Below are 25,667 nucleotides of genomic sequence, written 5' to 3'. Positions count from 1 at the left end.
TTGGGTTACTTGTTTCCTGTATATTTTCCTAGTTGAATCACCTATTGGACCCCAGCCCACCTTAGCCAACCTTGTGGGCTGCAGTTGGACTGCAGCCACCAAGGTCTCCCTTGCCTATTGGGTTAGGCTTGAGCCAGCCCAACACTCCAGCCTAGACCCATTTGAGGTCATTTGGACCCTATAGCCTCATTTCTCTATTCCACCTAATTAATTAGCCTAACCACTTTCCTAAAAACAAATTATTATCACATAAATAGTGTGAATTTTAGGATGACATAAAACTCCAACTAGGGGACCCTCGACTCATGTATATGCCTAAACCTAAATTCTTTAAGAAGGTAATTAATCATATTAATTCGCTAACCTTACGTATGACTTTACTTGCGTGAATTAATAAGATTGACACTGCGTGAGGAGGATTTTGGGATTTCAGAGGAGCCGGCTAGCTGAGAAGAACTAGAGTACTGTGGAGACCCCTCAGGCGAGTAGAGTTTATACAAGTTTAGAATAATGTAGTTACAACTATTATACCTTCCATGACACTGTGAAAAATGTTAGTATTAATACATACATCTAGTGTACCATGATATATCTTGACATGTGCAGTTATTGATAGTTTACTCATTATAATATTATGAGAATGTTAATATTAGCATATGCATTAGTGTAACGATGCTCTACATGTATCCTGTATGATAAACTTTTGCATAAATATCTGTTATGAATATAGATTGTAACGATCATGATGACTATGACATGACTTCTATACTCACAGACATTACACCACTTCCACCTATCAGTAGTAGACGGGTTCTGACTAGACAGTGCCCCTACTCGCTCAGCCTGGGGTTAAGGGTAGAGTGTATCATATATGACTATATTATTAGCAGCCTACACCTGAGGTCGGGAGCCTGTGTGGCATTCAGGTAATTATACTGGATAGTTAGAACTAGGGCGTCCATTGATGAGCCTGAGGGCTCCTGATTCTCCTGCTGAGGGCAGTGACGATTTAGAGATAGTGAGATATGAGCCCACGACTGGAGTCCTTAGTCTAATGGCCACAGACAACCAGTCACATGTAGTGTCGCCATACATGTTTGGGTGGCATTACCGCTAGATGTATATATATCCCTCTTCGATGTATGAGATAATGGATGGTTATGTGATGGATGAATTTTTTGAAAATATCTACATTGTGTGGTGAATGGCTCGGTGAGCTATGATAAAACATGATTAATGCCTTGGTGAGCATGAAATAACTAAACTACTCTTTTACTTCTAAGCATAACATGTAAACACTATGATTGAGATTTGTATGGATAAAAGATTGTATCAAGCTTTATACCCGTGTGGACTTATCCTGATATGATTAGGAGTTGGCATGTTCTAGGATAGTGACATGTAGTCTGTATTGATTGCATTGATTTAATTACTCATGGTAAGTCATTTAAATAAGCGTATTTTTATTGCTAGCAACTATAGGCATGCAGTGGATATGCACCTGTGATTTCATTATTATAAACTGTATGAATTCTACTCGCTGGGCTGTGTGCTCACCACCTCTTGGTGGCATCATTTAGAGCTAGGGGAAGGCAGGTGCGGGTAGCGAGAAATAGCTGCCTTTTATTTTAATTATGACCATTTTTATTAGTTGTATTGAGCCACTGCGAGGGTGTTCTGATTGGCATTGTATTTTGGATATTAGAGTTGTATTTTGGATGTGTATCTTTGAAGGCTTGTTGTGACCTGTGGAACTTATATCCGGACTCATATTTGTTTGAGATTATTTATGGTATGAACCTATATTTCTGTGCGTTATGGAAACCTATTACTGACAGGTCATGTGATGCACCGCGTGGAGGGATTTACCCACGCGGTTTACACGTGTATTTAGAGGTTTGAGTGTTTCATTATCCATAATAATTATGTCCCATCCCTTTAGTCAATTTTGCTCTTAATATAAAATCATTCCAGTCAGGTTTTTTAGCTATTGGGATAGGTGAGTTCTTTTGGAGGTCCATCCCTTGAAGGAACTGAACATGACAAACTTTTATCATTCGACTCGAGCAAGAATCAGAGAAATTAACATAAATAAGCCTATTTCATACAATAACGCATATCATATAACTCAGTATAAGAAAGATTTATCAGACTCAATTTTCCCGAGTTGCAATTACAACTATTCATTGCAAAGAATAAATGCTCAATATCCAAGTAGACTTACAAATTTGATCATGATCAAAAGCTTATTGGATTGTCTCATGATTTTTTGTTGGTGTTTATCTCCCTCGATGTCCCAATTTTCTTACATACAAAAAATACCTGTTAGTTGTCATTAATATAGTCTAGCCACTTTTCTTCCTTAGATCCCTTCTTTCACTCCAATAGTATAATAGATCAAAAGATGGAAAGGAAATGAATGCATTTCCACACTATAATAAATAAATAAATGGAATAGATAGAAATTATATCATGCCACATCACTTATTCAATTCTACAGATCTTACGGAGCCTGTTCATGGGTCACATGATTCAGGTATGATCATAGAAAATGTTCTCAACCGAACTGGCTACGTAGGGGATTTATGTATTGGTTGGATGTAGAGACATTTGTTTGTGAATTCCAATCTGGCAGATAAAATCATATATCTGCATGGCCAAATCAATAGTTCAAGTTACATACTCTCATAATCCATCCTCTCTTCAGAAAATCCACTTCAACTTTCGTACCAAATAAGAGATTGAATACTTCCAAAGTTATTCATAAAATATTTGGAGAGTATAATATAATTGAATGCAGATTTTCCTTAAACCAAGGTCAAAAAGAAGTATAGAACCTCGATACAAGCATATTAGCAATAGTTAGCACTTACAAGTGAATTCACTCTCAGTTTCACATGAAAATTACAGTGGGCCCAAAATGGAACTGCTGTTTATAACAATGATAGATACCATCCCTTGTATAGCTGTGTTTTTTTTAATCTTTACAGATCTCTTTAGTATTTTCTCAAGTTTTTGTTTTTACCCTCTATAAGAAAGGTGAGCTGAATTGCTGTATGCCTAAAACCAAAGACAGAACTACTAAAGCGACAAAATGCTTTTCTTTTCAGTTGGACTAAATTTAAACAGAAACTCACTTTTTGGATCTTTCATGGGAGGTATCAAGTTCTGATATTATCCAACAAGTCAGCTTTCTCTCAGTTCACAAGGAAAATTAAGCATTCAAAATCTTGAGATAACTAGCCAATTATGAATATCAGTAGATTGAAAATTAAACAGCCACTAAAAAGTCATTTGATTATTAAGATTTTAAATATGAAATGTCAGAAGATACTGACCAGGGGATAGTCCATGTGTGCGTCGAAAAGCTTCACCATTCCTCTGAAAGTTGTGTTTATCAGATGATGCTTGCAGCTCCTACAGAACGTATATTCAGGAAGAAGCTAACTACCAAAATGTACTAATGCAGAAGATTGTAATAGAAGTTGTATCAGATAGAATAACAAATTTGTAAATGACAAAGTCCATTTCAAATGAAAGCGTACTAAATTGTATGGGACCTTTCTATCTAGCATTAGTTCTCTAAAATCAAGGTTTTAACTTTCAAAGGATTGTAGCTGGTAGAAAAGCGGAGGAGGTGCCATCTAATGCCTAGGAAGATGACGAGCAACCAGGGTGCTTCAAAACTCAAATAAAAAAATAGATAAACAAAAGTTAGAATACACATGAAATCAACAAAATAATTAATCCACCAAGAACCATACCGAGCCATTATAATCCAAAAATCTGGAAAGCCCTAGAAGGCTAGAACAAGTTTGATTTGAAAGTCCAATACTGAATCATGACAGAAAATAGACATATTCCATCTAAGACAGGTGACTTATGTAGTAAAATCATTGTTTTATAAGTAATCAAGTATCATATAATCTGGGAACCCCTAGAAGGCTAGAACAAATTTGATTTAAAGGTCCAATATTGAAACATGACAGAAAATAGACATATTCCATCTAAGACAGGTGCCTAGGTAGTAAAATCATTGTTTTACAAATAATCAAGTAATATATAATATATCAAGTGATAATATGAGGACCATTAGCATACCCTCTAATCAAAACCTACTAATAAGAGGAAAACAGCAGGCACTTTTTGGGCAGAAATTGGGTATTTTTTTAAAAGTATATCTTTTGACATTTTTCTTAACACAAAAGAACATTTATATAAGTCGGTGTTTTGAAAAACAGTCGAGTCATCTGTTAAACCTTGGCAGGGGGAGCATTAACCGCCCCGCAAAAAGAGTAGGCAGCAGTGTTTTGGCAATTGGGCTAACAATGCAGCCCATGGATGGTCATGCTGATCAGCACGTCCTGTGCCGACCAACACTTGTCGTACCAGTAATAGCACAGCACTTAGCACAAGGTGTGCCAGTGGCACACCCCCATGCCAAGTCGTGCTATTCCAGCATGGCTGTGTGCCGTCCAGCATGACCACATGCCTGTCATTGTGCCATATGGAGTCTTTTAGAAAATATATATATTTTTATCAATCATTATCAAATCAACTGATAAATTGATCATTTAGAAAGTTTAGATAAAATTGATGATAATGAGATTAGAGATGATGGTGATAATGACGAGACTCAGTCTGGTAACGGTGAAGATGGAGATGACACCTGCATCCCTATTACATAACCTTCTCACAGAGTTATTGCTTTTATAAAGGACTTGAGTCTATAGGTAGTTAGACATTAGGAGAGGTGCACCCACAGGATGATATCAGTTCATCATAATTACTATCACATCAATCACACCCACCAGAGCCACAACACCTTTATTATACTCTATATCCACAATCTACATATGCTTATAGTGTGCATGTGTCTATGTTGATGCTAGTCATTTTCGTGCATATTCAATATTCATATCATTTCATGAAGAAATTACAAAATTTCTATTTGTATAAAAACTGGTGAGACGTTATAATTAGCAATACTATCAATGGATGAGTTCTGAAGAATATTGATAATATTTAATGTAATATTCTTATGTTATTCTTGTGCCAGCAAATAAAATATTTGATCCTCATCATTCTACATTTAACTAGATATTAGTTTTAATTATTGAACTACTATCAATTAATATTGTGTTCAATTTATTATAGAGTACTCCATTATATTATAGAGTGTTCAATCATTAATATTAGTTTTAATCAACGATGCCCGTGCCGACCACCGACCGGCACGGCACGGCAAGTGCCGCAGTCGTCGTCGTCGCCGCTCCCGATCACCGTCGTCGCTCACCCGAGCTCGCGTCGGGTGCCCTAGCTAAGGGAGGGGAAGAAAGAGATCGAGATCGAGAGAGAGAGTGACCGATAAACCCATCTCTCTCTCTCTCTCTCTCTCGATCTCGATCTCGATCTCTCTCTTCCCCTCCCATAGCTAGGGCACCCGATGCGAGCTCGGGCGAGCGATGACGGTGACCGGGAGTGACGACGGCGAAGGCCAGCGACGACAGCGACAGCGAGCTCGACGATGAGGTCGTGGCGAAGCTATTAGGAGGAGTGTCGTGCAGCACCCCTCGTGCCACGTGCCGGTACGCCGTCGGCACGGCAAGTGCCGACCGGCACGCCCCGTGCCGGTCAACACGGCTATCCTTGGTTTTAATGAATGTATTCAATCATATTATGTATTGAATAATATTTATATTCAACTATTGCTTTATCTTTTATAAAATAGGTCATTTACAAAAAAATATCTAAAGATAAAGCACTATAATATAAGTTTTAATACATATACTTAAACAAAAAATCAAAGACTGACATACCGGAGATCTAAAAACATTTCTAACTATCTTAAAAAATTTATTAAAAATATTATAAATGCATGCTAGTGGCACATAAAGGCGTGCCACTAACAAGCAGGGGTGTGCCGCTCAGCATGCTCCATGCCGATGGTGGCATAGCCATTATTGATGCAGCTTTGGCGGGTCGAGCGGACAACTTTGGCGGAATAGCACGTCAAAATCGAGTGACGGCAAGCGAAATCAAACGTCGACAACGTGTTCCTTTTCTTCTTCTTATTTTCTTCCTTCTCTTCTTTTTCTCCTCTTTTTCTCTCTGATAATGGGAACCACCACTTTATTTTCTTCTCTATCTCATGTTGGAAACCAGTATTTCCTTTATTTTCTTCTCTTTCTCTCCCTATTGTTGGGAACCACCACTTCTTTTATCTTCTTTTCTCTACATGATGTTTGAAACCACCGGTTCCTTTTATTTTCTTTTCATTCTATCTGTTTTCTCTCTCTCACCTCTCACTAGCTTATAGAAGGCCATGTCACCCACTGTTTCCTCTCTACCTCTTACTAGCTGACATGCACTATTATTAATTTTTAGATGAATTAATAAAGTATGTATATATACAAACATATACATATATATATATACATATTTGTGAATGGTGATCTTTGTTATAGTTGTAAATTAGACTATTAAAAATTCTATATATACTATATTAGTATATATTATTTTTTTAATTTTTATATATTAATAATACTAGATCGCTTTAGTGCCTGTCTTCTACCTTAGCACTATCTAATGGGGTGACCACCTGCAATCTATGGTCATCTTTCAAAATATTGATATTAGTCACTTATTATAAATCACCAACAGTATCCCATAAATGTAATCTGAACAAAATATGTTTCAAACTTCAAAGAACTTTGGATTTTGTGGTAGAAGACCATATTGTTGAATGACTTCATGCTAATAATATATTAAATTTTGAAATTCTTTTTCTTAAATTTATGGCATCATATTTATTAAATGAGACAAGATTTCACTAAATCATGTAGAACTAAAGTCCAAAGTTAATTATTCTTTTTTCTTTCTTTTTGTTTCCTGTGTTTAATAAAAGAGCAATCGTTGTTGTTTACATTATTGGTCTAAGAGCAGCAACGGATCTATCAAAAATGATGAAGTCCTAAAGAACTCTCGGGGCATTTCCCTAGAGGCTCTATCCCAATACCAATTACCCTAAGTCCTACCAAAGGTAGCAGCCCAATTAGCTGCCATATTGCCTTGCCTATACATGTGAGTAATTTTATCATTTACAAACGAAAGCAAAAAACAATGGCATTCCTGTACAATGTTGTGAATCACTTGAGAGGGCTTTCTTAGGCCTCCAGAAGCTTTCTCAGGCCTCCTTAGGCCTCCATGGCCTCCATGATGAGGGCAGCTCTACCACTCATCTGCAGGCCCCTAGAATTTAGAGGTTCCCCATTGGGCCCTCTGAGAATAAAGGCCGCTCTGTCTTGATGGACCAAGAGATCAAAAAGTCTATCAATGTTCAACTTGGTCCGGTCCGGTCCTGATGCTTCCAATCGTACAATTGGAGCATCCGATTTTGAGCCCATGCCAAGTTGAGCTTCAATAGTCAGAAGTGGTCACCTCAGTCCATCAACATCTCATCAATCTCTGTCCGCTCCGATCGCCGCACCGATAAATAAGCTGTTAGTGTGGGTGGCGGTCAATTGTATACTGCCTCAAATTGAGCCACTGCTGCAACTACTCTCACGTATAGCAGCGTAAGTACTGCACCAAGCAGCGGTTAACCCGCTTGATTAGGCCATCTGTCTGTGGGTGGTATGCTGAACTCAGCTTGAGTTCCGTCCCCTATGTGCTAGCTCGGACCAGAACCCACTAGTGAAGAAAGGATCTCTATCCGACACTATGGTCTGCGGAACTCCGTGCAGCTGAACCACATTCCGAACGAAGGTCTCGACCACGGTCCGAGCTATATAGGGGTGCACGAGCGCACTGAAATGCGCATACGTGGTTAGTCGATCAACCACTTCCATTATTACTGACTTATCATAGACCATCAGTAAGCACCCACACACGCTAAGGGATCGTCACTAGCTAAAGGTGGCCCATGGGCTTGGCAAGGTCGACCTTGACGCACTAGCATCTCTCGCTCATACGTGCTAGATTGACTCTTCCAGTCCGAGAAGGCCTTGCTTAGGTAAGCAGTGGGTTAACCCTCCTGCATCAGGAATGCACGCAAGCCCGTGCCCGATGCATCACACTAAACCACAAAGGTCTTGGTTAAGTCAAGTATAGCAAGGATGGGTGCACTCATCATCGCCTTCTTCAGCTCCACAAAGGCAGCCTCAGTCTTCTCCGACCATCCAAAGCTATTTTGGTGCAGCAAAGAGGTCAGCGATGCAGCAATGTGCCCATAGCCTTGGATGAACCGGTGGTAGTAGCCAGTAAGCCCGAGGAAGCCATGCAACTCCTTCGGTGTGCTCGATCGCAACCACCGCGATCTTTACAAGGTCGACCTCCACACCTATAGCAGAGATGTAGTGCCCAAGGTAGTCGATCCGCAGTTGCACCCACGTGCATTTACTCCACTTGTCCCGCAGCCCGTTGTCCTTCAAGTTTTCCAACACTGATCGCAGGTGAAGAAGGTAGTCGACCTAAGCCATACAATAGACTAGTATGCCATCAAAATAGACCAACACAGACCATCGAAGGAGTGGCCTAAATACGCCGTTCATCAGCCCTTAGAAGGTGGCCGAGGCATTGGTGGGGCCGAACGGCATTACGAAAAACTCATAACTGCTTTGGAATTTTGGAAAGTCCAAGCGTGCAGTTCTCCCCCGAATAGCATTGTCGGGTTCGCGAAAGATCCTTGATTCAGGTCTAAACCTTTGTGCATGTTGATCACCTTCTCTAAATCCTCGAGCACATCCATCACTATCTCCAAAGAGATCAACCTTATCCTCAAAGTGTCAATGCTCCTCATCGACGAAGCGCACCAGTGCCGCACGCCTCTCGGGTTCCACTACCGCCGGTCATGGATTTTGTAACAACGGTAGGGGATGATGTGTAGGCATAGGTAAGAGGGGGTCATTGACACTCACATGACACACCTGGACCTATGGGGTATCGGTTCGATGAGGTCCCACCGCTGGTCCTTCTTGAAGCTTCGATCGTCGTCGAGGAGATGACGAACTCAATCAGTTCATGACATATTTTTTGAAATTATTGTGATCCTTTTGAATTGCGTCAACTCTACGCAGCAATGTTTGGAACATGCCCCTAAGTTCATCCACCAAGCTCATATTCACACCCATGGACGTTGGTTGACTTGATCCTGCCGTGGTCGCTCCAAAGAAATCGGCCTCATGTTTAGGGTCATCGTGGATTGAGTCTTCCCTTGTCGGTATACTCTCCATAGGTCTCGTTGTTGATGTCGTCTTTATTATTTCAACCATTAACGGAGGTCTGAGGTTCGTCTGCTCTGATACCAAATGATAGGTTCTTGTACCAAAAGGTTGGCTACGGAACAATTCCTTTAAGAATTTATAGCAGAAAGTAGTCCGCGAGATTCGTAACTTCCTGATCTACAACTTTCGTATTTATGCCCTTCGCAGATTCGAACTGAAACTGGGACGAAAACACGGAATAACATGGGTGATGGTGGTGGTGACGGGTGGAGTAAATGTTAGGGTTATGGATGGGTATAGAGATGAAGGTGGATGGTGGATGTGATTTAGGGATATAGATGAAAGAAACAAAGTGATCGAGATCCCAAAGAAGAGGGGTGACTCGACAGTCGAGGGAGATTAGAGGTTAAGAGAAACTTTGCCAACAGTAGAGGTAGAAAGATGGTGAAGAGGGAGGAGGGAGAGAGTCTTGAGAGAAGATAGGAGGCAAGAAATCAATATTCTAATAGCATAATGAAATTGGCTGCCATCCACATATTTATAAAGGCTAGCCAACAAGTCCTAAAATAATAAGTAACCCTAATTCTAGAGGATTCCCACCGATCGCGTTCGAACGTGCCCAATCGCGTTTGAACGCACAAAACGCGTTCTTTGTATATGCGAACGCGATGCAAGCGTTCAAACGCGGGCGTTTGAACTTGCCCGACCGCGTTCGAACGCACAATATGCGTTCTCTATATTTGCAAACCTGATGTATGCGTTCGCAAGGGCGTTCGCAAGGACGTTCGAACACAACCCCTCCTGCATTCAAACGCAACCTAAAAGAATTTTATTTTAATAAAAATAAACAACTAATGCAGTAAGAAAAGATTATAATTAAATGTATGAATCCACAAACTAAGACCTTATGCATAACCCCCTGCCCCTAACCCTAGCTAGGGAGAGGTCGAGTATTGCCGAGACGTAGAATCATCCCTTTTCGAGTTGTGCATGTTTGCAGGTGTCATGACAAAGTAATTAAGTTTAGCATAATAGGATAGTAAACAAGGTTACCTAAGCTTGCGGCACATCACATTAAATTAGTAACAAATCATGTCAAGCAACATACTAACTAGACAGGTTTTGCTAAAATACAAAGATTAGCAGGTCATATGCTCATACTATTATTCATTACATCAAATAATAAATCAAGAGTAGATAGACCACTTGCCTAGATTAGATTCGCTAAAAAAGTCCCCAGGGTGAGCGCCGGTCACAATGTGCTATGCGACAGGATCACTAAGTCAGCACCAAAATCCAAAAAAGATTTACTAGGGATAAAAAATAGGGACAAATAGTATTAAATATTGTTGATTAAGATAAAAGGAAAAGAAAACCCGATTCACTCCCTACCCTGCCCCAAAATGTGAGGCGAAGCCCAAGAAAGAAAAGGGCTCAAAGCAGCATGTCGGGCTGGGCCAAGCCCAGCTCGCAGCCCAGCGCTTGGGCTAGCCCAGGCCCAGCTTAGCGTTCGGGCTCGGGCTAGCCAGGCCCAACCCAGCGCCTGAAGACTGGTCAAGCCCGAAGCAAGCGCAACATGCTCGAGCTAGCTGAGGTGAGCGCCCAGGCTAGTCGAGCCCAGCCCGAGGCAGGCGCACTTGAGCGCACCTGCCACGCTCAGGCTCGACTTAACCCAGCCCGAGCCCGACACACTCGAGCTAGTGGGAGCCAACCCGAGGCAGGCACACCTCGGGCGTGCCTGCAGCACTCGGGCCGAGAGGGGAGGTACCACCTCCCCTTCTTCCTCCATGCCACCACCCCTATTAGGGGGGAAAAAAGAGAGAGAGAGGACCCGAGCCAGCAACCAACCATCGCCGCCTTGCCGGGGGAGGGGAGCAATGACGACACACAGCCTGAAGCATCGCATCGTCACCACATTGAATAGGAAATGACAAGGGAGAGGACTTACCGACGAGGACGAGGACTACGCTGGCTCGACCACGTCAGCAACGATCACAGTGACGATCAGAGTGGGAGGGAGAAAGGTGGAATGGAAGTAAAGGCCGCACGAGCTCTCCTCGAGGGGAAAATAAATAGAAAGAGAGAGGGGAGGGAGAGGAGTGGTGTCCCTCTGCACGAGGCCGCCCCCCCTCCGCGCACGCTGACAGTGGCATGTGCAGGGGGGAAGGGCTAGCTTGCCCTCCCCTCACCTTGGCCTGACAAAGCATCCCTTTGTCAGGCCAACGCCTGTCAAGGTGAGGAGGATGAGGGGGCCCACCCCTTTTTTTTTTGCTGGTGTTACAATAGTTGTCTTATCTGCTTATTTGGTTTAGTTTGAGTCCTAATAGTTATGATTTTATTTAATTAGCTAACTCTAGCTCTGCGCAGCTTTAGAAAAATATTCGTAGGATATTCCATAAACATTAGAATAATCTTAAACCAATTGGATAAGAGCGGCAACCTCTAGATCTACAACTTTGGTATTTATGACTTCTCCTGATTCGGAATATATCTGCAGCGAAATAAAGGACAAATCCGAGATGGATTAAGGAAGACTTGTTTACTTAAGTCTCTATAAATAAGGTTTTATAGCTTGTATCTGAGGTATGCATGAATGAAAGATTAATTGGCTAGACTAGTTTACTTAAATCTCCCTCATCCCTCTTTACTAACCAACACCGCCTCTCCTGTCGAAATGGTATCGTCTAGCCCCTAATCTCCCTCATCAGCTACACCAACCTTATCCCTAAGAGCCAGCATCTTCTTCCTCATCTTCTATTCCTCTCAGCAACTAGGATTCATCCTGACCTTCGGCCACTAATTGGCCGATATCTCCAGATCTAGCCATCCAAAACCTAAGATCTTGAATCCATTGGAAAGCTTTCTTTAAGAGCAACAACATACCCAAATTTTAGTAGGATCCAACGGTTAGATCGACTATAATAACCTTTGAAAGTTCCATGCAAAACTCTATTCAAAACCATTACAAATCGGATCAAGCCAGTTTGTATCATATTTGGTGATAGCTTATATGATGCGAACAGAGTCAAATCAGATCACATCAAGAGGACATTAGGCTCAATGGATTGAGTCTAGTTATCTTATCTGGCTTATTTGGTTTAGTCGATTATTAGTAGGTTAGGATTTTATTTAATTAGTTAAATCCAACTCTGCGCAGCTTCGGAAAAATATTCGTAGGATATTTCACAGATGTCCGAATAATATCAAACTAGATGGATAAGATCGTTAGCATCTAGATTTACAACTTTGGTATTCACGACTTCTCTAGATTCAGAATCTATCTATGGCAAAACGAAGGACTAATCCGAAATAGACAAGGAAGGCTGATTTACTTAAATTGTTTAGGACTATTTAGATTTAATCTCTATAAATAATGCCTTATGGCTTGTATCTTAGATATACATGAATGAAAGATTAATTAGCTTTTGTCTTGCATCCTAGTATCTCCCCTCTCAACTTGGCCACCGACCTCAATCTCCCTCCTCCCTCTTTACCAACCAACACCGTCTCTCCTATCGGAATGACATCATCTAGCTTCTAATCTCCCTCGTCAGCTGATCCCCCTAGTCTCGTAGGGTAGGCCTACATCTCCTCGTTCTTCTCCTTTAAATTATCAATCTACCTAATTACCATCATCATCATTCACCATCAACGCCATCTCCATTACCATCTACAAGCCGATCCACACCCGCCACCAACACCACTATAGGTTTGTCATCCAGATTAGACCTCAATATCATCCAAATCTGAAAGGGGTCTTAATATCAAAAACCTCGATCTGGAAGTTACAGAACTGTTTCAACCAGTTTCGTAATTTTTAGATATCAAAAGAATAGTTGGCAAATATTCTCCCTCGACTGTGCAGAATTATCCGTGATTCGGATTGACCCCAAATCGGTTCGTATCACTACAGGAAGGTCCAACTTGGTGAAGACAGTGGCACAGGTAAGCTCGTCCAAAAGCTCCTCGACGAAGGAAATCGGATACAAATCCTTGACTATAATTACGCTCAAGGCTCGGAAATCTAGGCAGAACCTCCAGGACCCTATCTTTCTTTCTCATGAGTAGTACCGCCAATGAATATGCACTGTGGCTAGGCTGAATAATCCCCTACTCCATCATCTCCAGCACCAATCGTGTGATAGCCTCTTGTGTGTGGGGATAGCGATAGGGCCAAACATTGGCTAGTCTGATCCCGGGCAAGATTTGGATCTTGTGATCATGAGGTCGACTCGGTGGCAGCCCTTGTGGCTTCTCAAAGACCTATAGGTATGCCTACAAAAGATGGTCCAAGTCAGGATGTCCGGTCACCTGTTGGCAATCCATCGGCGACCACAAGTGTGGTTGCAACTCCCCTGCGGCACTGTGACGGGTAGCATAAGGGCTACCTGCAATCGTCCCATACTTCCTACAACCATGGCTATCATCTATTCCATAGTTTTCTCCAAAATTTCTTTGTTCTCATGGTAGCAGTTGGTGTGCTTCCGACGTCGAGGTGGCCTCCTCTACAGTGGTGCGTCGGGCGACTGAGGCGTACTATTAGGGGAGGGCTCCCTTACTGATGAAGGCTCTCCTGATGCTCGCGTGGACATGCTTCATGTGTAGGCCATCTCGTTGAGGAATGTCGGCTCTGATACTAGTTTGTAACAATCCTCTTGATCAAGAGCCATCACAATATAGGATAAGCGTGGGTATGGCTCTCAGCAAGGCCGAGAGGGGTGGACACATGAAGAGGTGGCGTCAGTGAAGGAGCAAGGATGGCAATGTGGGATTGCAAGACAAGATAGGAATTAAATTAGACTACTCCTATTGCAGAAAAAAGAATGCCCTTGATAACCAATAAAGGATGTGTATCAAAACCTTTTATAAGCGGCTATCCTAAGCAGATCGGCTAACCTGAACCGACCGACTCCAATAGGCCTAATCAATAAGCTAAAGATCCTAATGCAGAAATAACATGCAAGCTCTATTCTGGTACGTACGGCTAGGTCAATTACTGACTTGAGCTCGGGCCGTTACAATATACTCCACATGCCATTACGTACAAAGATTAATTAAATAAAAAAAGTAAGAAAAAAATAGGAAAAATCATAAAATTGGAGTTTAATACTTTAATTGTAATATTAAGCATGGCTTGAAGTACCAGCTGATCCCGATGCACATCACCGAAGCAAACCAGTTGATTCAGCCGATCCCCAATTTGAATCGCCTAAAATAGACGGTCATTACCGTCGATATGTATTGTTTTCTCAAGCAGCTGATACTAATCCTAGAACCATTACTTAGGACCTTAATATTAAATAGATCTACTACATCGAGGTTGATCTTAATCAATTGTAATTGTAGATTGAAATTGCAACAATAAATACAAACTTAGAGTTTTCCCTAAATTTTCTATCCGAATTGGTTTAAATCCAAGTATCCACTTGATATAACTAGACTTTTGCCCCTATTTAAAATATATATATATGTACAAATGAATTGTATTTCAAGTGCTATATGATGACATCTACATATTAGGTACTGATTTGCTTCAAACCCAAGAATTTTGTCATCTAATTTGATTTAAACATGTATGTAATTTTTCTCATCATGACATATTTCTTCTGCATTGACAATGACTTAATCATATTTATATACATGGATGTACACCAATATCTAAGTCTAGATGACTTTCATTTAATTATTAAAACATATTTTAAGCTCTAAACAATCCTAAATTTCTAAATATCTAATTAAAGGGTGTGCCCAAGGCTATACTTGTGTGCTAGCAGGCATGCTAGGACATGTTGTGCCGACATTTGAATAGCACGCCCCATGCCGTTAGCATGACGATCTTACAATAAAGTGGTAAAATCAATGTATTGAAAGGCAACCACATGTATCGTTGTGATACATGTACTAAACTAGTATATATAAATTTTTTGATAGTTGAGGTGGGCCCATTCAATATAAGTAGCTCTCTTTCCACCATCTAACTCCATCTAGCCCACTTTCCAACCAAGCTGCTCTACACAACTAGGCAACAAACCCCCAATAGAGTAAAAGACAAGTTTTTTAAAGAGTTTGTTGCTGGGATCGCAGGTTGGTCAACTAACAACTAATCAACTTAAAACAAAAGAAAATCCAATCTTGCCTTGTCCTTCACTCTCTCTTCAATCTAAGCCCTAAATCTCCCCTCTCCCCCTCACTTTCTCTCTCAATCACTCCTTTCTCGAAAAGCATTAAGCGGAGATGACAAGCGGATGAAGGTGATAAGCGAATGACAGCGGGTAACTCTCAAACCCATTGTTTCTTCTTTTTCATCCCTTTCATTCTTCTCTTCTATTTCTTCCCTTTCTTCCAAGATGGTGGAGATCCTTGCCATTGATCCGATTCAATGCCTTATCGGGCAGCAAGCACGTCAGGTGACATTGCAACTCGTCAAAAGAGCCATGGCGGCCCTCCCGCCTTGTGTCAACCGCATTGCCAGATGGCGGAGCAGTTGGTGTGCCACCTTGAACCAAATTTGTCTTTCATAACACTAGGTAAAATCTCATCAATACATTTAATAAATATAACAAAGTATAGTATTGCAAAACAAAGGGAAAGCAAAAGATTGATCCATAGAAGAAAGGTCAAGTGGAAAGTTTCCTACCAGATTTAGGAAAATCGCATCTTCCAACAAGGGATGACCCACATAAGTAGCACATAATCCGTTTTGTCGACAAATTTCTTCTTCAAATGGAAGTACACACAAGATATGATCCACAAATTGACGCAGCTGCTTAAGCCTACTTTCACCTCCTTTCCACGCCCAAAATGAGGGTGCGACGTAATGAAAATGCATAGGACTTATCTCTAACTCTATGTATCTACCTACACAACAAGAAATATTAACATCTTACTACATATATGGAAGAATTGATAATACCACCTCCTTGATGAAAGAGAAATATTCACTTATCTAGGTGTCCAACTAGCAGTGACTTACGCTTTAGCTGTTTCAAAAGGCGGAAGGAGAATCCTTTTGAGTCAACTGTTACTACAGCATGAGGTCGAAACAATAGAGTAGCTTCTATAGCTTCCTTTAGCTTAATCTGTGACATTCAAATTTATCAATCCAATATATAGAAAGTATCCTTCATGAGGTAAAGTAAGAGTACTGGACATAGTAAAAAGGAGAAGATGAGATTCCGCACAACTTCACCCTAATGTTATTCAGATGTGGCAACAGTTCCCATAAGCCCATTACTGCAATATCTTCCATTGGAAAGAGGGGTTGCAAGCCTTCCTTGTACATCAATTTCCTAAACAACGGAAGATACCGTAATCAAAAGGCCTAGAATAAAGAATATACTCTAGAAAGATCAATATGTTAGTACTTGGTAAAGTATGCCCAATTGCAAAAAAGAAAGTATCGCACTTTATTATATTGGTCAAGAGCAGTAAATGATGGCCCACTTTTGGAAAAGCAAAGAACCACATTCTATGTACATATTGGGACAAAATAGTAAAAGACTTGGTAAATTTTTTAATGATAACTAGATAACTGTATGATGATATTACATAATTACACAGACGACTATCATGCAGTGGAAATAGCATCTTTTGTGTCCTAACTTGAAGAATAAGACAAGGATTTCAAGGACCTTGCACTGGATTAGCCTAAAGTTCATTTGAATATCATTTTTAAAGACCTTTTCTTATCAATACTAATCCTGCAGAAATCTGTCTCTGAAACTCGTGAATCATCTACTGGTCCTTTTTAAAGATATTCATCAGCCTAGTGGCATGATCAATAAATTAATCATGAACTACTATTCTTTTCAATGACATTTCGTGTATCCAGATTGGAATAATGTTTAACAAGATATACATGCTTTCTTTGGATCATTGTGATCCAAAAGCATTGATTACTTTGGCAAACAGTTTTTCTTCGCATCAAGGCAGTGGACTTTGTTGGGGCTTTAGTTATTGTTAACTCACCGATTGCTCTAAAAGGTTAAGTTGTTAGAAAACAATGATTTTTATATTTTGTATTATAATATTCCTCATTTCTGGGCTGAGACTGATAGGGCTCGATACCACTTGATAAGATCTGGAACAAAAGATAAGCTACGCAACAATTCCTTCAAGATATGGATGTATTGCAAGTATCAATCTGCGCGACCGTGGGAAAATATTTATCAAATATTCTCCGGTAGTCAGAAAATTACGAAACCAATTGGGTTAGATCCGTAACTTCCTAATTTACAACTTTCGTATTTACGCCCTTCGCAAATTCGAATTGTAGCAGGAACGAAAACACGGAATAACGTGGGTGATGGTGGTGGTGACGGGTGGAGTGGATGTTAGGGTTATGAATGGATATGGAGATGAAAGTGGATTGTAGATGTGATTTAAGGATATAGACGAAGAGAATGAAGTGGTCGAGACCCCAAAGAAGAGGGGTGGCTCGATAGTCGAAGGAGATTAGAGGTTAGGAGAAACCTTACCAATGGTAGAGGTGGAAGGATGATGAAGAGGGAAGAGAGAGATTAGGATAGATAGATGATAGAGAGGCAAGAAATCAATATTCCAATTGCATAATGAATTTGGCTGTCATCCACATATATATAGAGGCTAGCCAACTAGTCCTAAAACAATATGAAACCCTAATTCTAGAGGATTCCCGTCGATCGCATTCGAACGCACCAAAACACGTTCTCTATAAGTGCGAACGTGATGCAGGCATTCGAACTCGCCCGACAGCGTTCGAATGCACAATATGCGTTCTCTGTATTTGCGAACCTAATGCAGGCGTTCGCAAGGGCGTTCGAACGCGATCTACAGAAATTTTATTTTAATGAAAATAAACACCTAATGCAATAAGAAAATATCATATCTAAGTGTATCAAAGACATTTTGATGAACCTACGAAGATTTAGTTTAGAACTTTAGATGAATGGAGTTTTATATTTTTTGTCAAAGATGAATATGACAGTATTTGAACCAATGACCTCTGGCTTTAATACCATATTAACTTATCAAGTGCTCTAAAATCTTAAATTGTTAGAGAAATATGGTTTTTATATTTTATATTCTAATAGTTATGATTTGGTGAGGTCAAGAATATTGAACGAGTACAATTGGGAATAAATTTAGTAGTGATAGGAAAAGGAATAAGTAATGTGCTAGAGTGTGTTAACCAAATAGAACTAGGGCTTTTTTTTGGTGTTAGCTCATTTTAGCCCTTGACTAAATTGATTCTAAGACAACCCTCATTTTATCATTTAAGACAAACGTCCTTATATGATAAAACGAATTCCATAAAATGATATGGAAAAAGAAAAACTCAATATTTGCTTTAACCAATTCCACTACATAATGTTCCACAAACATTATACCTTTCCATGAAATGGCATATCAAGTTGTCATAATGATGCTATAATGTCACACAAATTCTAGACATATCTGACCATGACAATGATGATCTGCACAACCTTGGCCCCTATCATTTTTAAGTTTATCTTTTTCCCTATTCTAGATTAGAAAGTAAACACCAAATTTTTCCTATTTTAGATTAGAAACAATAAACTTATTCCACACAAGATTCAATTACAATTTTACCCTTAATTGATTAAAGTAATTTTAGAAATCAATTTCTCCTCTCTCTTACCTCTCATCTATCTCATTTCCACAAACTTAAAGTTCTCGTTCAATTTTTCCGCCAAATTTTTCACCTATCTCCTCTCTTCTTCCACCCACATATCTCATTGCATACTTATAAATATGCACTACACACCTACAATAAAGCAATGCATATCTACAATTAATGAGAATACTTTAATTTAAATGTACATGTCAAATCAAGGGCATAGTCAATTTTCACTTTTTATTTGTAGTTTACCTAACTTTAAGTTACATCAAAAATAATTGTTACACCACTATCTAGATTACATGTAAACATGAGAATATCCTACTCTAGATTAGAGGTCTAATTTTAGGAATAAAAGTCTAGAATAGCTATTCTAGAATTTTTTTTTCTTAATCTCAAATTGAGGGAGACCTTGAGGTACACAACTTTCTACCCAATCCACCAAAATTCCATGTGGTTTATAATACTACTATCATGACTAGAGGCAACATCATAATTTTATCTTTTTTCCACATTTTCTACTATCTAGTTTAATTTAATATTCCCATTTTTAGTACATTGTTCTATATTGAAAAGTAGAAACCATTAAAGTGAAATCAGAAATTCCCAAAATTATCAAACCAAACTTTTTCCTGTAAACCAAAACTGCAATTAAGACTCTGAACCACAGTTAGATATAGGTTTAATTCTAAATCTCCTTGGTCATATGACTCCTACTCAAAATACAATACAAGTTGAAAAATGAATGTGGTGCCTTCGAAGTAAATTTAAGGCCATTTTTTCTCCTTATATTACTTTCCTTTGATTTCCTGAAGATCTAAAACAGTTGTAGAATTAGCCACCAAATTTATAATATTGCACTTTCCTAGTAAATAAAGTCAAAAGGAAACAAAGGATGAATCATGCTAACCATGCTAATCCATTCAAGCTACAAACCAACATGGCAGGGTACATAGCATATCATCTTGTGCCACTGTTGGGATATTGAGGCTGTTCATGTCATGTTGTCCAACAGCAAACATGAACAATCATAAGGGATTGGCAACCGGTGAGGCAAACTAAGTATAAATAAAAGTTGGGAAACTTAAGGACCAAGTAGGGCTAGTTAAAGGATACTACTACTGGCAGTCCAACATAGCTATAATTTAAGGACCAATTTTTTAGCATTAAATAGTAAATACAACACATATAATAACAAAGGGTAAGCAGACATCTATATTGAACTGCCTCTTTCCTCAGCTATATTAACAATTTGGATGGAGAGAATAGGAGATAAGAGAAGAGAAAGTCAAGATAATAGCCTCTAACAGCCACTTTTTTCCTCTCCAAAAAGTGAAGAGAAAGGGAGAGAAAGGAAGAAAACAAAAAACAAAAAAACATGCTCTTCTTATATTTTAACATTCCAGATATGCCCTTATTCTATTATAATATTTATTTGTTCTTTTTTAGGATTTTATTAACAAATTTTAAAGAGAATCAAACACATGTCATGATGTATCTATTAGATTGCATTAGTGATCCAGTAAATTAATCTTGATACCAAATTCCAACATCACGTTGAGCACTAAGATATCAAAATCCCATAAAATCTCAAAAATTCAATCAAAATTTAAGTTTCTAACCTTCCCCCTACAATAAACAGAGATAATATGTGTAAGTTATTACATTTATAATCCAATCAAAATTTAATCTATCCAACTAAGGAACAAAAGGAATTCTTACAGCAGATGATGAATAATGTTTAAATTATTAAACAACAGTCATTTATATTACATTTTATTTATTTTATGGATACTATAGCTTGTGCTAGTTTAATTTTAATGATTAAAATATTAGATAAATGGTATAATAGTAAACATGTTATGTTCTCTTTTTTTCTCTCCTTAAATTGAATATTAGTTTTTCTCTTCTCTTCTCTTGATTACATCCAAACAAGATAAGTCGAAGTTATTTTTCTCTTCTTTTTTATTTCCTTCTTTTCTCTTCTCTCTTATACTCTCCATCCAAACAGAGTGTTAATGAAAGCCCCAGATATTTTTGTATTACCTCTTCATCTCTTCCAAGTATTTATTATCTATTACCAACAAGATAAAACAGAAAAGGAAACATATACAGCACAATTTCAAACCCATTTTCTCCCATCTCTGCTTGATCATCCATTTATTAACTGCATATTTCGTTAGACGAATCCTCAGCGGCATGAGCTCTAATGTAGACAAATCAAAACATTCACATAGTTAGCAAAAAATCAAAATATGTAGACTTTTTTCTTGTCAGTAATGGGTAGTGCTAACATTGAATGCCAAATGAGTAATTATTGCTCTTGACTAGTCTCGCATAGTTTTGGGAGTCTGTTAGATACCAACCTTATCAAATTCTAGATATTATACATGGAAAAAGACCACATTTACACTACGCAAAGCACAAAGCACGGTAACCATAAACGGTACTAATTCTCACAACTACCAGAAAGATCCGAAAACTTTTATCAGAAAGTAAACCCAAATAACATCAGTAACCAAATAGGAAAAGAGGTCGAATGGATTATATAGACTAACCCACCAACTCCAGCGAAGCGAACAGGGAAAGGGGAGAGGTTCTTGAGGGAGGCCATGAGGCGAGCGGCAATGGAGTCCCCAGAGACCTCCCCGGCGACAAGGAAGACCCTGAGCTCGCCGTCACGAGCAGCCATGTCGATGACTCTTTTGCTGCGCGATGAGAAGTGTGACAGCGGCTGCGTCGCAACAGGCCAGGAGAGGGTTCTCCAGAGCTGATGGCGATTGCTTATAATTGATCTCAACCCCATTCTTCTTCCGAAATGCCGAAAGAATTACATGTGACGGCACTCCAGGAAGAAAATTTTCTGCTCACCCTTCCGCTGTTGTACTACTAGTTGATGTTTTGCGGTGGTGGTACTCCGAAGCGCCGAAGTCCGAACCACGAAGAGGAGTTTTTGACCAAACTAGCTCTATTGTAGCTATAAGCATTTTAGTTAAGTATTTTTCTAAGTAAGAGTCTATGAGGTAAGGAATATGAAGCATCTAAAGTGTTTCAATACAAACGCCCATAAAATTAGCGTTTTATTTAGAAAAATATTGATCTTATTAGCATTTTAAGTAAAATACTTAACATTTAAGCGTTTTAGTTAGGGCTACAATAAAATATACTCATTTTGGTATTTAAATTTTGGGTGTTATCTATTTTGATAAATAAATTAAGACAACAGAGTATTTAGACTACACTAGCCTGATCTCAAACTATTTTAAATGGACCACCGCTAAAACTTAATACCAAGAATATATATTTCATTACAGTCGTCTCTACGATCCTAGACCCTAAAACACCGATTAAATTAGTATTTTACTTTGAGATAAAAATACCAATAAGTTTAATGTTTAAATCAGTAAGTTAATAAAATAAAATATTAATTTTATCAGTAGTTAATATGTAAATGTTGAACTTGTTAGTAGTTTATTTGGAATTTTTCATATGAAACACTAATAGATTCAAGTAAAAGTCTACCTTAGATTTTTTTTTTGTCACATATAAAAAATAATTAACCTGTTACCGTTTCCTCTTCTTAAAATAAAACACCGATAAGTTCAGCATTTTACTGACAGCTGCTACAGTGAAATAGACCATTTTGATATTAATTTAGGTGGGTCATTTCATTAAAAAAAACAGTTTAGAAGAGGGCTAATTTTGTTAAAAACTTTGAAGAGAAGTGTTAGGAAAATAATCTATTTGAACATAAATTTTTATATACTTTAATATCATATATTTTTTTATTTAAATTCATAATTTATATATTTTAATGTCATATATTTATTTATTTAAATTCGTGAAAGAGAGAATGAAAATTGGCTTTAAAATAGTAGTTCAGTCTAAAGAGGTGTGATATTCAGATGAATCAAAAAGAAATATTCTTTCATATAAAAGGATGTGTCCATTCATGATCACATCCCTTCGTCAAAAAAGTGTGTTGGAATATGATTACACTCCCTTTGTTGAAAATGCGTCATTCAAAATGAAAGATGTATCATTTTGAAAAGACACATTGCTTTATGGTGGCTATTTATTTATATAAGAAGTTTGTATTTAGATATACAAAAAAATTATTTTTGAGTCTTCTCCATTTGAAAAAGAATACTACACTATCTGGTTCAACAAGGCACTCGAATTGTAGCTTCCTTTTGTATGCGGACGTTGTATCCTAGGAGACTGACATCCATTATTTTAAAAGCAACTAGTGAAGAACGGATTAGTCTTAAAGAGATATTGTTTAATACTAGACTCGACTTATATAAAATTTTACATACTATAATATGTAAGTTTATTCAATTTCATTTCTTTTATTGGTCGGATTTTATTGTGACTATTTGAATTAGATTATTACCGCTAACAATCTTAAGATCAATCTATTCTGACTTTTAATTTGAATTCTGTCACTGCTAGTTTTTTGTTATCAGATTTTATTTTTTTCTTTTATTTTTATAAATAAATAAAATAGTAAAGAGTACTATTACTCCTATCTCTACCCCTCTAGCATCTACAGTTCATGGAAAAAAGCCTAAGCAGTTCAATATAGTAGATTTCAAGAGATGGCAGTAGAAAATACTATTTTATCTAATCACTTTGAACTTGGATAAATTTTTACATAAAGATATATCTGTACTCTAAAAGGAGGAAACAAATAAACAAGTAGTTGTTGTAGTTGATATGTGAAAGAATGCTGACTTTCTGTGCAAGAATTAAATCCTCAACAGATTGGATAATTCTTTGATAATGAATTTCCATATAGATCTACATCAAAAGTAAGTTTCCTCAAAAGAAATTATGAACAAGAATGTATTTCCAGAGTATATTTTATCATTCATTTAATTAGATTAATCTTAGATGTGAGTATGCAGATGATAAATAGAGATAATTAGATATGAATATATTATATATATTTTATATCGAGTTGATCTGTAACATGAGTATGCATGTGATAGATATATGATTGGAGACTATATTGTATCATATTTTTTTGACTTCCTTACCACCTAAATTCCTAAGTTACATGATCCACTATAATACTGAATAAATGCATATGATTTGTCATTTAGAAGGAAAGCATAAAATCTTATTGATAAATAGTTGATAGCATAAACATACTCGAGTAGGCGCTAGAGATTGGGGTGCCTTGGGGTAGTTTGATCGCGAGAGGTGCAATCATGTGGCCTTACATCTGAGGTTAGTAGTTTATGTGCAATAGATATTCAGCCACATAGTGTTCACTAGGGCATATGTGGCAAGTTATCCTCATGTGAGTCTATCAGCGTTCGCACATACAGAGAACGTATTTTGGTGCGTTCGAACGCGATCAGGTGCGTTCGAACATGATCGACGGAAATCCTCTAAAATTAGGGTTTCATATTGGTTTAGGACTTGTTGGCTAGCCTCTATATATATGTGGATGCCAAATTTATTATGCAATTAGATTATTGATTTCTTGCATCTTATCTTCTCTCTAGACTTCTCACTCCTCTCTCTTCACCAACCTTCTACATCTATCGTTGGCAAGGCCTCTCCTAACTTCTAATCTCCCTCGATTGTCGAGCCACCCCTCTTCTTGGGGATCTCAGCCAGTTTGTCCCCTTCATCTACATCTTTTAACCACTTCCACTGTAACAACCTAAACCCAAAAAAAAAAAATATTTTGGGCACGACATGGCCGACCACACTATGGCCGGCCTCGTGCCCATGCAAGCTGCTCATGCAGCTTGCGTGGTGGGGGCGCCACGCGCCCACTGCTGCTGCCGCAGCCAACGGGCTACAACCAGCTAGCCGCGGCGGGCCCCGACGCCGCCGCAACCCCCATCCACTGCCTCCTCTCTCTCCCTCTTTAAATCTCTCTCTCTCTATCAGTCTCTCTCTCTCACTCCACTCTCTCCACTCTCTTTCGTACTCCTCGTTGCTGACGTTGGCCCGCCGCCACCTTTTCGAAGCCACCGCCGTCGGAGAGAAGCTCTTCCTCTCTCTCTCTCTCTCTCTCTCTCTCTCGCCCAAGCTCGTCAGAGCCGAGCCGCCGACGAGAGGCCGGCCGTTGGCTGGCTAGCAGCGGCAGGTGCCCTCCCCGCCGGCCCGGGTTTGCAACCTCCTCCCTCACCTTCTCTCTTTCTTCTCTTCCTCTTCTCTTCTTCTTCTTCTTCTTCTTCTTCTTCTTCTTCTTCTTCTTCTTCTTCTTCTTCTTCTTTCTTTATTTCTTTCTTTCTTTCTTTCTTTTTCTCCTCCTTCCTCAGCTCCTTCTCCTTCTTTCTGGACAGTGCTAAGCTCAGCCCAGCACTGATGGCAGAATTTATTTATTTAATTAATTAATTTATTTTATTTATTTAGGTATTTTTCTTCTTAATTAGTGCAAATAGATTATTTAGACATTAACTATTTTAATAATATTATATATTCTTCAATATAGTTTTATTAATGATAATTTTTATAATTAATGATTAATTAGGTATAAATATAGGTAATACTTATATTTATTTATTTATTTATTTATATATCTATTAGATTAATAGATATATTTGTAAATTATAATTATTATATTTATATTATAATACCCTCATCACATATATTTTAAGTATTTCTATTAATTTTATGATTATTCTGCAACAAATAAAATACTAAGCTTATTTAGTTATTTAATTATTATTTTATCGAGTAAAGACTGCATTGTCCCTAATTAATCAAGATAGTGTATGAATTATAAAATTAATTATAATTAGACATTTATAATTATATATTTAGAAATACTCTCATATAAAAGGAACCAGAGCTCTTCT

At 38.4% G+C, this 25,667-nt stretch overlaps 1 protein-coding gene across 4 annotated transcripts in view; it reads right to left on the bottom strand.

The window, feature by feature from the left end:
* LOC140800390 (probable lipid-A-disaccharide synthase, mitochondrial) overlaps positions 1 to 21,822 on the bottom strand; it is a 37,588-nt gene extending 15,766 nt beyond the window's left edge. For 2 of the 4 annotated variants that reach the window (XM_073155143.1, XM_073155142.1), the window contains exons 1-5: positions 21,402 to 21,800; positions 16,414 to 16,513; positions 16,198 to 16,303; positions 15,862 to 16,082; positions 3,339 to 3,417 (exon numbers count right to left, since the gene is read on the bottom strand). In XM_073155143.1, the coding sequence (XP_073011244.1) occupies positions 3,339 to 3,417; positions 15,862 to 16,082; positions 16,198 to 16,303; positions 16,414 to 16,513; positions 21,402 to 21,649 (754 nt within the window). In that variant the 5' untranslated portion in view covers positions 21,650 to 21,800. Of the gene's footprint in view, positions 1 to 3,338; positions 3,418 to 15,861; positions 16,083 to 16,197; positions 16,304 to 16,413; positions 16,514 to 21,401 lie in introns of all 4 variants that reach the window. The other 2 variants (XM_073155141.1, XM_073155144.1) reach the window with 2 other exon arrangements.
* Between the last annotated feature and the right edge of the window lie 3,845 nt (positions 21,823 to 25,667).

This window comes from Typha latifolia, chromosome 13 (assembly GCF_019914945.1).
Source record: "Typha latifolia isolate L0001 chromosome 13, TyphaL0001v2, whole genome shotgun sequence".
Taxonomy (NCBI): Eukaryota; Viridiplantae; Streptophyta; class Magnoliopsida; order Poales; family Typhaceae; genus Typha; species Typha latifolia.
Note: the sequence above shows the minus strand (reverse complement) of the source record. Positions and strands in the feature narration are given on the sequence as shown.